At 44.0% G+C, this 16,890-nt stretch overlaps 1 protein-coding gene across 4 annotated transcripts in view; it reads left to right on the top strand.

The window, feature by feature from the left end:
• Positions 1-7,027, top strand: part of dhrsx (dehydrogenase/reductase (SDR family) X-linked) — a 30,064-nt gene extending 23,037 nt beyond the window's left edge. For all 4 annotated transcript variants that reach the window (XM_056735530.1, XM_056735516.1, XM_056735524.1 and 1 more), the window contains one exon: positions 4,869-7,027. In XM_056735530.1, coding sequence (XP_056591508.1) covers positions 4,869-5,051 — 183 coding nt within the window. In that variant the 3' untranslated portion in view covers positions 5,052-7,027. The remainder of the gene's footprint in view (positions 1-4,868) is intronic.
• Positions 7,028-16,890: the final 9,863 nt, after the last annotated feature.

Genomic DNA, 16,890 nt, shown 5'->3' with positions numbered 1-16,890 from the left:
TGTCTTTCTCCTTCAAAGGGGTGTGTGTGTATTTTAATCAGATATTATTCTTTCGTCTGCTGAATTTTGTTTCAGTGGAGGTGAATGGAAAAGGGAAATAAATAACTGAATCTGAAATTGCACAAATATCAGTGTTTCTGCAGGCATTTTTATATCCCAGGGTTGATTTTAGATAAAGCTTTCAGGTTACATTCTGATTACATAGATAACATTCTCTATAGATAACTATCAATGTCTTACCATCACAGAATGCTGACAAGCACAGTGTGGTTAAAAATGTGGTGAAACTAAATCTTGATGACATTTTATATTTTAAGTATTAGCATTCTAATGATAATCAAATGCACATAGGCTTTTTTGCCGAAGCAGGTATGCCGCACTGCTGCTACTGGTGTTATTGCTGCTACTGGCATAAATGAAGGCAATTGCCCAATGACACAAACTGCTACAAGCAAAGTAAGTAGAACCGCTGTAGCAGATCAAGGCAGGTGGTGCTGGGGAAGGACTAGGAAAACATCCCATGGCGATCGGCACTAAATTGAGCCAGGCCCAGGACAGAACAGATTACATAACATGGAAATATCTATTGGTTTACCTGCTGGATTTTTCAGTACATCTGATGCACTTTGAGAGTTTCATGATTGAACTATGGATACAAATAAATGGGGGAGCTAAGGTTTTCGGAATAGAAAGCACAGTTACATTTACATTTCTCAGCTGACTTCATTTTTTGGTTACTAGAAGAATAGAGTGGACAGCATATGAAAATCCTGACAATGTTCAATGACCTTAGCCTCCTTCAAAGGTAATTATTTGCACAAACAATAAAATGTGTAATCTGTTGAATACAAATGTAATTTCCTTGAAAACTCGTAGTCTTGTGAATGTGGGATGTGTTGATATGTTGATTTATTGTGATAGTTATCAGCATGGTCATTTCCTTTGCAGTTGAATCCTGGGCCATATGCATACAGAATTGTATGCAGCATAGAGAATCTGTCAAAAAAACCCTGAAATGATGTGACTTAAAATGTATAAAAGAAAAGATAACAAATTATGAATGTCTTGAGGGACAATGTTATGACTAAAATATTCATCCACTAAAAAAAAATTAAATGCTTCAGAGGGTCACAAGACAATTGTAATAGTTAGTTTATCCAAGTGCTGAAAATAAACTTTGAAAGGCTTTTAAGGGATTGGCATTTTTCCATAATTTTATATTCAAATATTTGAGCTCATAAAACCAAATATTATCATTATTTATTTAAATTAGGTTAATAACGAATTCATTTGTTATGTTTTTATTTAGTCACATGTCAAGCTTTGTGTTTAATTATCATTTGTCATGACTCACGTAGGCGGAGACTCAAATGCAGGGAAAAAAGGGAACCGCAGGGAATAAATAGGGAACTTAAATTAAAGAGAGCGGCTACAGGTGCGAGGGTGATGAGAAACCGGTGAGAAAGAAAAGAATGAATGAGTGAACACAGGGGTCGGGCTGAGTGATGCAGACACCGAGCACATGGCGAGCTGTCAAAACAGAGCACCATGCACTCGACAGAACAACACACACCCACAAATTGACAACAAAGCCCCGAAGTGATCGTACTCGTAACAATCATTAAATATTCATATCGCACTAATATTATATCTTGTATATAGGTTTTTTAATGTTGAAAAGATTATCAACATTACATAGCAGTCATCTGAGGAAGATATTGATACACAAATTCATTATGAACTACTTGCTTATTAACATGCTTATTGGCCGTATAGTAGTATGTATAAAGCACATATTAATGCCATTTTCTGCAGTACCTTATTCTACATCCCATATTCCTACCCAATACCAACACCTAAAAACTACCTTATAGCTAGTAATTTGGAGTTTATTCTGGCAAAAGTCGGAGTTAACGGATAGGTAATATTGAGAATTGGTCCCTATTCTTCAAGTTTCAATTCAATTCAAGTTTATTTATATAGCGCTTTTCACAATGTGTATTGTTTCAAAGCAGCTTTACCAGGGCAAACAGGAAAAACAGAAAAGTTAAAACACAGCACAGTGCATGGTATTTATACAACGAGTAAATTCATTCTAATAAATAACATCTAATTTCTAAATAAATAAATGAATGAATGCAGTCTCCCGGTGAGCAGGCCAACACTGCCCTGCTGTGGCGAGGAACCCAAACTCCAATGATTGATTAATGGAGAAAAAACCTCGGGAGAAACCAGGCTCAACCGGGAGGGCCAGATCCCCTCTGACGTGTCATAGCTGCACTCAGACTGGTGACATGTGATTTTAGTTTAGCATTTAATACCAAATATTGTAACTTAAGCATTAATAAGACAAATAGTCCGTCTTTGCTCTTGGTTGGGGATGTAGTGGTCTGAGCTTGGATGGTCCGATGGTCATATTTCTCTTGGCAGCTGGTGGAATTGCCTTAGATGGAGCTGGGATGGTCAGTCAGTCTGCAGCTGTATCTGGTGTAATCTCAAATTATTCTGAAGTGTGACCGATGTTTACTCATCCTGCTGATCACCCCTGCATATAAATATTGTTTTCTTTGTCGTTTCATGGTTGGTGTCTGTTTTGTTTAGGTTTGCATTCCATTTGCATCAATAAAAAAAATCAACTAGTAACTTATGAATTGTAGTGCATTTTAACACAAACAACAAAAAACATCTGTGCGAAATAATTTCTTAGGAGGAAAATACTGGCTCTTAGGTATGTCAAAAGGTACCAGTCTTGTGCTGAGGCCAAATCCATTAACATTAGTTGCAGTGAAATGTACATTTTCATGTTTCAATTTGTCGAAATTAGCATTAGTTCAAATATTTTATTGAAAGAACATGAATTTACAAAAGAATAACAGCTCCGAACAAGATATTGTAATAAATAAATGAATGTGTTTACATTTTATTTTACAGTGCCCGTGTTACAGTGTAATTATACATTTAAGTACTGAGTAATAAAAATGAACTAGATGTACTTACTATAGTGTTGGTTTAGGGTTAGTTACATGTAGCTCCATAATTTATTGTAAATACTATAGTAAATAAATGTAATATGTGTAACAAGGGCACCATAACATAGTGTTACCATTAATGTTAATCATTTATTATTATGTTGGTATTTTTATACCAGTAATGTTATGGAATTCTGTGGCTCACCAGTTATTTTAATATGGTGATGTGAGCCGCGAAACTAGCTTGCGATCTGAGTAAACAAAGATTTAGGAACACATACAACTGATTTTTTTTATATATTTTTATATATAATATAAACTCATTACAGATGAAGTGAAGAAGCGTTAAATAAGACGATTCTAATAAGGTCTTCTGTAGCGGTAACTGAACCCTATGTTAAGTAACCACTACCGTTACCGTTGTAGTTTTTTTATTGTTATGAAAATAAAATATTATATTGGCATTTCACATTTTCGAATAATTAATGTGGATCAATTTTTCAAACATTAGTGCACAGCCCTAGTTTTCCTTTTTTCTGAAAATGGAATGCTTGCTGTGTGGAGACTAAACACAGAATATGAATTAAATTACTGAAGTTGATTTTTTGGAACTGTCTGTGTTCCACATAAAGAAAAACGGAGCTGTGACATTTTTTCTGTAAATCCAATGTACTCTGCTTTTGTGCATTCAATACATTTATGCTGCATTATAGGTTTTCACCGATTGTTTTCCACTTACAGTTTTCAGAGCTGACATCTTTTCTGGAAAGTGTAAATCTTTGGCTGTTAGTGGTTTAACCAAGCAAAAAAATCCTAGATATTAAAAAGTCTGAGCTTGTACCTCAGATTTTTCTGCATTTCAAGCACGTAGTCCCCTAAGGCCCCACACTTAACAGCTTTAAGAGAGAAGCTTTTCTCCCACTCACTGTTGTATTGATTAAGCTCAGTATAGAAAAACCTTTTGGCTCCTGTAGTTTCACCTAAATTCCCTCAAATGAGATCTGGAATAGAAAAAACAGTTCAACCCAATCGCCTGGCCACAAAGAGAGTCGTTTGAAGTGCAAAATCTGGCCGGCTGGTGAAAATTGGCCGTCCCGTGTAATTGATCCGTCTGGAGGTCATGTTCTAACTGACCATCTGAATATCAATCTCACCAACTGGGTGCAGCTCAACTTTTAGATGCAGTGATGCGGAAGTGAACCATAACCTCCGTAATTAGAATAATAATTGTAATAAATAACCATTGAAGTGTGTAATCATATTGGGTTACTGTTGCTCTATTAGTTGAGCATTTCTTTAGTAGCACAAAGGTTGTTGGTTTGACTCCTGGGAAATATGCATATTAATAAATATGTATAACTTCAATGCACCACTAGGTTAAAAGTCTCTGTATACATGCACTAGACAGAAGACTTTGTTGTTCTGTTTTGAGCCAAGCAAAAACCTCTCAGAGACATCTGCACTCTGTTTTCCTTCAGTTGACTTTTTGCCCCGCTATTGTTGAACAGATCTTGTGTGAATGCCTCTGTACTTATTCTATTTTGACTGTGGATTTCAAAAAATTTCAAGATTTTGTTCTATTAAAACAGCCCCGGTATGGATTCAATTGATTTGCTGCTGTCAACAACACGTATAAGTGGCAATTAAAGAACTTGCAGTTAAGGATACATGTCAAGCACTTGAGTTCGACTTCAAGTGCCGAATAGAACACAACTGCAAACATGTGAACGAAATGTTGCAATGCTCATCACGCGCAGGATCAAATACATTTGATTTGTCTGGCATATATGACAGATGCATTTTTAGTCCCAAATAGCAGTTTCACTCAATATGATCTTTCTTTGATATGAGTTGTGATTCAATCCATCATCTCTGATTAAAAACTCTGTCCATCCATAGACTCCAGCAGAAGGAGCATCCACGGCGATCTACGCTGCAGCTGCCTCCGAGCTGGAGGGGATTGGCAGACTGTATCTGTACAACGGTCGCAAGACGGAATCATCAGCCATCTCTTATGACGAACAGCTGCAGGCCAGGCTGTGGAAAGAGAGCTGTGCTTTAGTAGGCCTCCATAAGACCTGAGAGAACATCAAACTGGCACTGAGCTTTTGGTTCGAATATCTCGTATCCGGCAGTGCTGCTCAGTGAAACCTTGGCCTCATCCGGCAGTTCACATAGAGTCCACCTCAAGAACATTTTAACCTCATGCCTTAAGTTTTTAAGTTGGTGGCCCCAGTTGCCAAATTCTCTTTAAACTATCCCTTTGTCTGTAAATATTTTCGTTATCATCACAGTGTTCGTTTTTTGAGGTGCAAGTGTTGGCAGGTAGTCCCTTAAGCTCTCAAAAGCTCTTTAGAATCAAGAGTGACTTGACCTGGACCTCATCATATCAGTCACACATTCTAATAGGTTTTCCGTCCTGATCTGTTAACCTGTTCTTCTCTTAGTCTCAACTCCGAAACTCTAAAAAGTCATTTTTTTCCGAACTAAGCGGATGAAATTCATGATTTTGATTAATGAATAGCTTATGTATTTTGCTAAGCCTTTTTGGGTGCTTAATGAATCAGGACCATTGCAACGGGAGCCCAACTGATTTTTCCTTTGAATTTTATCAACACAGACTAAAGACAATCGGAGGATAAAAGGATTATATTTGAAATCTCAAGCTCTCCTAACTGAGCAAATGTAAGCCAGCCTCTGTTAATTCTCTCAGTTACCACCATGAGATGTTGCGCTCGTCTTTGTTAATATAGTTGTATATCTTATGCGGCTCCTAAATCGTGTTATTTTGGCCATCAGTCAGTGTCTTTCCTCCTTCTGCCTACCGCATCTAATGGTTTATATACAAATGGAAGCAGGGATAAGCGGGCCAGCATTTGTCTAGCTAAGCCGTTCATTTTTCATTTCTCTACTGTGCATTTTGAAACACTGTGTTTAAAATTTTTCACAAAAGAGATGAATTACCTTCGTGCCAGGTGCCTCAGTGTTGCCTCCCCCACCTTTTCTCTCCCCGGGGATATCTCATCCAACTGTTCTGTTTGTGACAAATTTGCGATTCCGATGTGTAATAATGTATTTGTGGTGGTTTTCGTTTTAATCTCGCTTCTGAACAGTCCTAGGTAAAATGAAACATTTCAAACAGGATTTGTTAATAAATGATGCAGACTTTTTTTAAATGTTGCAAGATGTTTAAACATTCTGATATATTCAATTTATTTCATTCCTATGCTGATGGTTTTTTGAATAGATCTGCGTGCCATAGATTACCACTGAATTCTTGAAAATGTCAAAGTTTACTAAGAAAGTTGCTGCCTAAATATTAATATCTAAAAGTACTGTGGAATGATTTCTAAGGTAACTTTCTATCCACCAGTGTTACACATATTGTCATGAGGTTGGTTGCTTTGCATAAAATGCTTCTTTTACCTGTTAAATTCCATTTAAATGTACTGGTGTTAAAATGTGATGTTATGTCTGTTTCGTTGCATCAATATTGCGCCCTAAGAGAGCTAAACATTTACATTGTATCTCCCAGGTAAATCTGTTCTTTTTCAGTTTTGTGAACTGAACAGGATATGCAGCTTTTGGCTGAGGATGACGTCTTATTCACCCATGTTTATTGGTTTTGATGTTTGCTTTCGTCGTCGTCTAGTTTTGCTCATGATACTGTAATTATGCACCAATCAGACGAAGTGCTGCTGTATTGTAATGTATTTAGCATTATTGGAAGTGTAATTTACTTCCATGCACAGATTATAATGATCCAATAGATAAATTATATGGTTGTGAGTGTGAGCAATAAATGAATAACAGTGTTTGGAGTCACCAAATGCTTGATGATAAATGAATCAAGAATAGGTCTAAGCACAAGATGTGTAAGAAGGATTGGGTGTATTTAGCTCCTCAGCCACATGCACTGTGAATGATTCCAGTGTTTCTGTCATTTGTATGAAATAGATGGTGAGAGAAGAGAGATTGCAGTGTTATTTTGCCAGCTCCTTGTGGAAAGAAAAATTATTTATCTTTCAAGGCACTAAATAAAATGCTGATGTCAGTGATGTTGTATCTGTTGTTCTTTGTTTTTGAAGTAAGTTTTATGAATGGGAAAGTGTAACTGCATTTGACTTTTATGTAAGATGGTTTCAGAAAGGTCATCGCTAATACATTCTTACATCTTTATGCATTGTGACATGAATTTAAATGTGATAATAATAATGTAATATGTCATAGGTGTATGTTTAGCTTTAAGCAAATGGTTAAATGTTTTCAGTGTGTGCGTATGTGCGCTGTGACCTGAAATCCACTACTTGAGTGGATGAGTCATTTAAGTTTTCTTCTGTCACTAAAGCCCTAGGCGGTGTGTGAGATATATCCAACTCAAGCACATCCAGCACCCACTCTTAAACATGCAAAGATGTCCAGGGCTTACAACACTCACGTATTTAAATAGTGACACATTTGATTGCTTTATAAGTGATACTCTCCCAAATGCAAGCTTTTGCTGTATTAATATGAGACTTTCGAATTTATCTACTGTTTGCCTTTGCAAGGTCCAAAATGAATTAGCAGCCACATTCACATTTGTTCAGAATATAATCTCAATCAGAACATGCTATACGTCCCTTGTCTCAGGCCTGGTACTAGCGTGGCTCGACTGGGGGCTGATCTAATGTTCTGGTTGGACAGATAATCATAGTTCAATCCATTAATACGTTTTTTAAAAATTCTGTGAATAAATTGACGGATGATTTATAATGAGAAAATACAAATAATAAGTATTAAATTTTTTTATTTAATTATTGTATTGTCCACTGAATTTTTGGGGAGCCCAAGAAAAATCTGTTCTCCCAGCCCCTGTATTGATAAGGGTTTGCAATGAAAGTGTACTACTCTGAATTTCACGTATTTTACAATGTTACAATCCATTTTCATCAAATCAGCACAGAAAATGTAAAACGTTTATACATGATATTAAAAAGCATAAAAATGATCCAATATTCATGTAAATATCCAGGGGATACATACTGTATATACACCTTGCTAAATGTAGAAAAACGTAATCTGACTGTTATATCCATAGCACTTTTAACCAAGTACTCGTATGTCATAAAATGTTAAATTTATGGTCTCTTAAACGGGCATATCCATATGCAAAGTGTCAAAACACTCAATCCAAAGTCCCTGCTGACTCAAGAATTTTCGAATGGAAAGATAAATGCATACATTTTTAACCATATGGAAAAGCTTGTTTATAGGCAGACCATGCATAAAGATCTAGCCTATGTATATGTGTAGTTGACATGTGCCATACATGTGTCCTATGGTTTGACTTCAAAATTTAGAAACCAAACAATAATATATTATACATATTTCTAATATAAAATAACATTACAAGAGAGATTAGTCTTCATTGTTGTTGTTATTTTCTATTTTTCTGCACTCTCAACATAGGACACATTTTATTTGTCAACTCCCCTTATATACTTAGTCCCCTTATATTTAGTCATTTAGCTTGATACATTCCAAAGACATTTCAGAACAAACAAGGGCTATTCCAACGCATATATCTTGAGTAAATGAAGCTAACTAATACATACTTACTTTGAGATATAATCAGTGTAATTGTAATGACCTTTATAGATCATGTGGTGGGTGGAGTCATTTCACAGTCTCACTTTAGAGGTGACAGACAGGCTCATCAGGATGCATTTACCCTTATCAGTAATCTTTCACATTTGTTCAAGATTAATCCTCTTGCCCTATTCCATTCTCAGTGGAGAGAGAAAGGTATTCACTGCCAGCTCCTTTCTTAACCACAGATCTCTGATTAGTGTCCACACGCCACATTAGTCTGTAAAGATGTTTACGTCTTGACTTGATCTATATCCCCCAGCAATCTGTTTACCTGAAAAGGCGGCTATCTCTAATTGATCAATGTCACAGGCTTTTTCACTCTTTGGCTTTTGGTCTCTCCATTTCTTCCATTTCCCACAACGTCTGAAATCCAGCTCTAGACGCACCAATCTGGTTCATATCTGAAGGGTGAAATTATTTAGTCAACTATTTTTATGGTCTATACGACTTGCAGAACCTGGATGGGTGTAACATACTTGGAACATGTGCAACTGGCCAATCAGAATCAAGTAACAAATTCCAGAGCGGTACGTAATAATGGGCATCGGTATTTATATATTAATTAATACACATTTACTCTCAATATGTAACGTCTTGGTTACGTATGTAACCTCAGTTCCCTGATGGAGGGAACGAGACGTTGTGTCGAGAACGACAGATGGGGTTCGCCCTTGAGAACCAATCAACTCTGACTACTATAGAAAAGGCCAATGAAATTTGGCGAATGCAATTTGCATGCCGGGCTCCGCCCCCGGAAATCCGGTATAAAAGGAGGCCGGCGTGCAGCATTCACTTACCTTTGTTCTGAAGAGCCTGAGACCTCTCAAACTGCAGCAGAATACGATACGTGTTCGTGGCATAAGGGACACAACGTCTCGTTCCCTCCATCAGGGAACTGAGGTTACATACGTAACCAAGACGTTCCCTTTCTGTCGGTCTCTCGACGTTGTGTCGAGAACGACAGATGGGGTTGCCTATGGAAAACGCCACAACGCTGTATCGCGTCACAATCTCTAGCGAAGCGACGGTAACAAGCCTGGGCGTGTCATCTCGAAGCTTTCGTGAGACTGTAACCTTCCAGTGTGGTGGTCGGGGGGTTCCAGAGCTTTCTTGGAGAAAGATGGGTACAGCCCTGACCGGTAACTTTCACGGACGGGGCCTTAGCTCTCTATAGGCGAGAGGCCGTCCAGATCAGTTTACACCGGGTAAGCGGGACTCTTAATCAGAGAAGCGCTACAGAGGCCACCTCCTACCCGTGGGGAGGAATATGGTGGATATAGGTATGGTCTCGTCCTTGGAGGAGAACGCATGGAACGTGCGGACTGAGTAGTTAACCGCGAGGTGGAGGCCCACCTGGGGAAGCTCATGGGTTACCAGGAGTGGGAACCATTCTCATGAGGATACATCAGACGGAACAGCCCACGGAGGGGGTGTTACAGACGTCCGGTAGCACTAGGTCCGGTTAGAGCTATCTGTGATAGCTCACATGGTATCCCGGCCTAAGGGGGAAGGCTGCTCTGCCCAGCCAGCCCCCAGGGGGTGCTTGTTTGGTGATGGATGGAATGCCTATTCTTAACCAGTGTCTGGGTAAGAAGGGAGGCTGATGAGGTACCAGTTTCTTAGCGATGTGTTCGGGTAAGAAGAAAAGGTAAATAGCACACTGACCCAACCTGTTAGAGGGTGGAAAGGTGCTTTCGCAGGCATACGCCCCCCCGGATGCCAGTCCTACATGTCGCCAAGCAGGACGTGGGCTGACACCGGGTTTACGCGAAGGTTGTTAACCCTTGCGAAGGTGTTTTGGGCATAGCCCAACCCGCAGCTCTACAGATGTCTGCTAGAGAGGCGCTTCTGCCAGTGTCCAGGAGGTGGCTAAACTCCGTGTGGAGTGAGCCCTCACCGCCAATGGGCATGGGAGATTCTGAGATCGGAATGCCGTCGTAACGGCGTCCACGACCCAGTGCGCCAGCCTCTGTTTGGAGACAGCCTTCCCCTTCTGCTGTCCTCCAACAGACACGGAGCTGGTCAGAGCTTCAGAGCTCTGCGTGCGGTCCAGTACATACTGGACACAACACTAATCGGGTTGGGTCTTCCTCCCCTATGGGGAGCGCCTGCAAGTTCACCACTTGGCCCCGGAGGGAGTAGTGGGAACTTCTTGGGCACGCATCCGGGCCTGGGTCTCAAGATAACGTGAGAGTTTCCAGGGCCGAGTTTAAGGCAATCCAGGGACACGGAGGATGCTCGGTGGTCCCCTACCCTCTTGAAGGAAGTGAGCGCCGTCAGGAGGGCCGTCTTACTCTATGAGGAAGATCGGAACCTCCGAGGGGCTCTTTGGGGGGCCCTGAGGCTCCCCAGGACCACTTAGGGTCCCAAGAGGGTATGGAGCGGAGATGAGGCGGATTCCGCCCTCTCGCTGCTTAGGAACCTGGTGACCAGGTCGTGTTGCCCTAGAAACTTTCCACCGACTGAGTCGTGATGAGTGGCAATAGCGACTACATACACTTTCAGTGTGGAAGGGAGATGTTAGTCTCCAGTCTCGTGAGGAGGGGAACACAATCCTGATCAAGCACCTCAGTGGGTCTTTCTCGTTGAGAAAGACACCAGGACGAGAAGAGGCACCGTCTAGAGGCGTGTAACCGCCTAGTAGATGGGGCCCTAGCCTGGGTGATGGTCTCAGCCGTATAGGGGGAGTAGCCATCTTAGGATCTTCTCGTCCCGTCTAGAGACCAGACATGGGTGTTCCAGAGGTCTGATCTGGGATGCCAGAACGTGTCCTTCCCCTGAGAGAGCAGGTCCTCTGTCAGGGGAATGGTTCAGGGGGAGTCGCTGTCCAGAGCATCGGCTCTGAGGCCAAGTGCGGTTAGACCGGTGTGGTGTAACCAATAACACTTGGTGCTCCTGCTCCCTGACCTTGCACAGAGTCTGTACAAGAAGGCTCCTGGGGGGGGAAGGTGTGCTTCCGCCCATCCCGCGGCCAGCTGTGCGCAAGGATATCCGTGCCGAGGGCAGGGACTATCAAGCGGGCAAATGGTGGTGTTACGGGAGGTGAACAGGTTTTACCTGGGCCTACCCGAACAGCCTCCAAATGAGCTGGACTGCACGGGGGTGGAGTCGCCACTCTCCACGAGGCATAAACTGGCGAGAAAGCACGTCGGCTGTCTAGTTCAGTTTGCCCGGGGTGTGTGGCCTGCAGGGAACGAGTCACCTGTTGACTCCACCGGAGGAGGCGTCGAGCAAGTTGTGTTTAGCTGCTGTGTGCGAACGCCACCCTGACGATCTGTATTCGCTACAGCTATAGTGCTGTCCTCGGAACAGCACGTGCATGTCTCGCACGAGAGGCCGTAGCCTGCTCAGTGCAAGTAGCATAGCCCACAACTCTTGGCAATTGATATGCCAGCGCAGGCGGGGGTTCGTCCAACACCCCACCTGCGTGCCCGTTGCACACTACACCGCACCCCTGCAGGGAGACTTCAGTCGTCACCACGACCTGCCTCATAACCTGCTCAGAGGGACCTGAGTCCGTCGAAAAAAGTCATAAAGACTAGGGGTTATGGTGCGTCGGCAGCAGGGCGGCATCACCATGCGCCTGCTGCCGGTGTGCCACGCTCTCCTCGGAACTCGACTCTGAAACCAGTGTTGGAGCGGTGTCATGTGCATCAACTCGAGGGGTATTAACCCGCGAGGACGCCATGTGTCCCAGGAGCCTCTGAATTGTTTCAGGGGGACCGCTGTCTGCCTAAAATGTTCATTTCAGACAGTTCAACACTGGTTGGGCACAACTGCGGACAGGTGTGCCGACATGGTGACAGAGCTGAGTTCCATACCGAGAAAGAGGATGCTCTGCACTGGGGAGAGCTTGCCCCTCTCTTGGTTGACCTGGAGTCCCAATCGACCTAGGTGCCGGAGCACCAGGTCCCTTTGTGTACATAACAGATCTCGCGAGTGTGCCAAGATAGGCCAGTCGCTGAGATAGTTTAGTACCCGCTCGCCTTCCTCCTCTCAGGGAGAAAGGGCGGTCAGGGACAGACCGAAAGGGAGGACTCTGTACTGATATGCCCGCCTCTCGCACGCGAACCGTGGGAACGGCCGGTGTCGAGGAGGATCGAGACATGAAAGTAAGCGTCCTTCAGGTCGATTGCCACGAACCAATCCTGACACCTCATAGATGTCAGGACGCGCCTCTGTGTGAGCACCCTGAATGGCAGCTTGTGAAGGTGCTCTGTTCAGGGTACGCAGCCTTTGGGGGCAACCCGCCGTCTTTCTTGGGAACGATGAAGTGCGGGTGGTGACCCACTGAACATCTTGGTTTTGAGGGACGAACTCGATGCCTGTTTTGCCAGAAGGGTGGTGACCTCTACCCGAAGTACGGAGGCGTCCCTGCCTCTGACAGAGGGAGAGATGATGCCCCGAAACTTGGGTGAGTCTCTGGCGAACTGGATCGAGTAACCAAGACGGACTGCCTTCATTAGCCAGCGAGACAGTGTGGGCAGCTCTCGAGCTCCCAGGGACTGTGACAGGGTGACCAAGGGGACGGTCTGCTTCATCATTCCCACGGGGGGTGGTTCGTCGGCTGGCGGAGCTAACCATGTCGCGGGGAGTCCCCGGAGGGAAGGTTTTTGCTCCGCCTGCTTACCTGCCTGGCGGGACAACGGCACGCACTGTCGGTTTGAGAGTGGTGACGGCTGTCGTATGTGTACGACCTCACGCCTCGCCAGGGTGTGAGGTCGGTTCGCCGAGCACAGTCCAGTGGAGTGTGCGATCGGCTGCAAGTAAACCCGGGGAGAACAGAAAACTCAGTGAGTAAGTGGGCGCCAAGCCCTAACAAGGGCCCGGCTTTGGTGACGAGGCAGGAGTCGTCCCGTACCGACCGATCAGAGCTGTGGCTGTGAAGGTTCGGGCCCGATGTTGTTCTCCCTGGGGTCTTCCCGTCAGTGTCCCTTCTCGCGAGGAGGTTGCTGACGGGGTGGAGGTTTCCCCCTCGACCTCTGCTTCCGGGGTGCCGCCTGTGGGGGCACAGGAACCGGAGCCGATGTCGAAAGGGTCCTGGGTTGCAGGGAAGCAGACGTCACGTGAGATCTCGGAGGCCTGTAGGCGGCCGAGTCGCGGCGTGAAAAAAATGTGGTTAATTGCCACTGTCTGCTTCGCCGTCAAAAAACTGCTGAGCGCAGTCCTCGACGGTGTTACCAACAACCCACCCTGCGAGATGAGTGCATCAAGAAAGCGGACTTCCTTGCTGTCACTCTTCTGCACAAGGTATAGCCGGGGGTGTCTCTCCTGGACCACTACCGTGGACATCGTCCGACCCAGGGCCCGTGCCGCCGCCTTAGTCGCCCGTAGAGCGCTGTCAGCGGTGGCACGGAGATCCTGCATTATACCCGGGTCGGCCTTACCCTCGTGGAGCCCTCTCAACGCCCTGGCCTGGCGGACCTGCAGGATGGCCAAGGCATAGAGAGAGGAGGCAGCCTGGCCCGCAACATCGCAAGCCTTCGACACCAGTGATGCCGAAGTCTTACGTGCTTTGGACGGTAGGAGTGGTCGATCCCCCCCCAGGTGGTAGCCGTCCGCGGCACAGGTGCACCGCAGGCGGACGTTCCACCCGGGGGATCTCGACGCAGTCCTTGGCTGCCTCACCATCGAGGGAAGTAAGGGAGCCGGAGCTGGTTTCACTGGAACGGTCCGTGAGTGGAGCGTTCCAAGTTTTACACAGCTCCTCATGCACCTCCGGGAAAAACATGGCATCCGGGGTGGGCGCGGTTTGCACCGCGCACCGACCTCGGGAACCACGTATCCCCGGGTTAGCACGGATGACATCACTTCTGCTTCCTCCTGAACTCGACCGCTGGGGGTGGAGTTTGGATTCGGCAGAGTCGGATGCCAGTCTCCCTCCGATGCTGCGAGCGACATCTCATCTACGTCACACATCGTTTCCGAGTGTGTGCGTGAGGATCCGGACGGTATGCCACCGCCGGTTGGGGAACGTTCAGAAGAGCGAATCGGGGTGCGATCGGCCCGTGAGCACTTGGCTGGCGGGTTTACGTTCGCAGAGTTCCCCGTATCACTAACGCTGCTAACGTGGGTGGTCATCGGGGCCGTAGCCACAGATGTCACAGCCCGGGTAGCAGACGAAATGGTGGCTGGTTCCCGTAGGAAGACAGCCACCCGTGACCGCAACTTCTGAATGACAATCTGCCCGCAGTGCAGGCAGATGTGTCAACGAACGCTGCTTCAGTGTGCTGGACGCCCAGACACCTAATGCAGTGATCGTGTCCATCCCCCTCCTCGATGAGGGTGCCGCACCCAAGAGAACAGCGGGACATGCCGCGCTGGAGAATGCTCAGTCAGTCCTGAAAAGGACTTTTAGAAAAAATCTCTAACACCTCCGGAACCGCCGAGACGCCCAGGGGAAGGTCGCTGCAGGAAGGGACGATCCGCTGTAACACGTCGTAGCACCAGCGTGTAGTTGTAGAGGATTGAATCCTGAGTTGTACTCATGAGCGATGGCTCTGAAGAACAAAAGGTAAGTGAATGCTGCACGCCGGCCTCCTTTTATACCGGATTTCCGGGGGCGGAGCCCGGCATGCAAATTGCATTCGCCAAATTTCATTGGCCTTTTCTATAGTAGTCAGAGTTGATTGGTTCTCAAGGGCGAACCCCATCTGTCGTTCTCGACACAACGTCGAGAGACCGACAGAAAGGGAACATTTATTTAGGCAAAAAAAAGAAATTTGACAGATTGGACTATAATGCTGCTTAAATAGCTTTTTGTAATTATGTGTCCTCCAGAAAGCTTCTCTCATACAAGCCACAGAATGTTATGTGGGTACTCATACATATCCTCTGTCTACTTATACTTTACAGCTGAGTGATTCAACGGCTGACACTGTTGCCAGAAATGGCCTTCCCCATCATCTAAGATCTGCCTTACCACATGTCTGGTTAGAATATAGGTAAGTGTGACTGTCCTTGCATCCATATAACAGAGAAATCCTATGAGCTCCTCTTTACTAATAGCTCCTGCGCGCGCTTAGTAGGCAGTGTGGAAAGTCCTTATCTCCAAAAAGCAGCAGGCCCGCTTAAACCTAAGTAATGCTGTCTGGGTAAGCCTTCATTCTGTTCCTCCTTTGCGTGCCTGTCCCAAAGTCAGCTATCATACTGTACATTTTAATAAGAGCCAAATTCTTTTTTCCTCCATCCAACGATTCACATCCTTACAATTCTCCTACTTCATATCACAAACAAACAATTCATTTACTGACCTTCTGACCGCTGTGATATTTTGAATTCAACAGGTGGCCAACCAAATGTATTTATTATTATGTATTTATTACAAATATTGAACAATCAGTTTATATTTTCATAAACCCCTGTGTATAGAGTCTAGACATTAGAATAATATCCGTCTATGCAAATGACATAAGTTGAAGGATTTATGTCCATTTAAATGCACAAACTAAAAGGAATAGGAAACAAACGGGAAAGAGATGTCTCTTTTTTGTGCCTATTTATAAAAAATATGGACTGCTATGGATGTGACAACTCTGAAAGAGACACTTACACGAATATGCAAAAGCATGGTTTACAAAAATGCTATAAAGAAGTTAAGACCTCACATGGGTATTTAAACTGCCTTAAAATTGACATCTAGGCTATCAGTATGGTGAAAACCTTTGGGAAACCTATTATTGTTCATTGCAAGGTTGACATTTGCATGGAATTGCCCTCAAATTACATTAAATACGTCTGGACTGCCCTGTGGACCACCCACCAACCCACACAACAGGGCAGACCCTACAAATAATAGTGACTTTAAATTTGACATGGATATAGTGCAACATATGGGATCTAATAATCAAGCTAATTATTAATCAACTAATTATGAAATTATCTAAATTAGAATATCTATATTAGTGAAAGCGGAGATGTTTACATATCTTCCGTTTTATTTCTTCAGGTTATTTTGTTTCACTATTGTTTTGGGATTTTGAAAATACTACAGCTAGAGTGTTCAGAACTGAAGCTTTATCATTCTTACCCATATCATAAAATAGCAAAACACAGCACAAACAATGCATTATAGACGATTTCACTAGACACATCCGTCTGGTCCAAAGTTAACTTCTGGTCTGCTCTTGTTGATTGGTCTGGCTAGTGGCTAATAATATAAATATTTATATTTTATTTTATTACTATTAAAGGCGCAATGAATTAAGACCTCAATTTTAAAAGAGAGAATCTTATTCACGAGAATATGGCCTTGTTACTGAAATTCAGCGAACGCCAGTTCCTGGAA

The sequence above is a fragment of the Triplophysa dalaica genome, chromosome 2 (genome assembly GCF_015846415.1).
Source record: "Triplophysa dalaica isolate WHDGS20190420 chromosome 2, ASM1584641v1, whole genome shotgun sequence".
NCBI lineage: Eukaryota > Metazoa > Chordata > Actinopteri > Cypriniformes > Nemacheilidae > Triplophysa > Triplophysa dalaica.
Note: the sequence above shows the minus strand (reverse complement) of the source record. Positions and strands in the feature narration are given on the sequence as shown.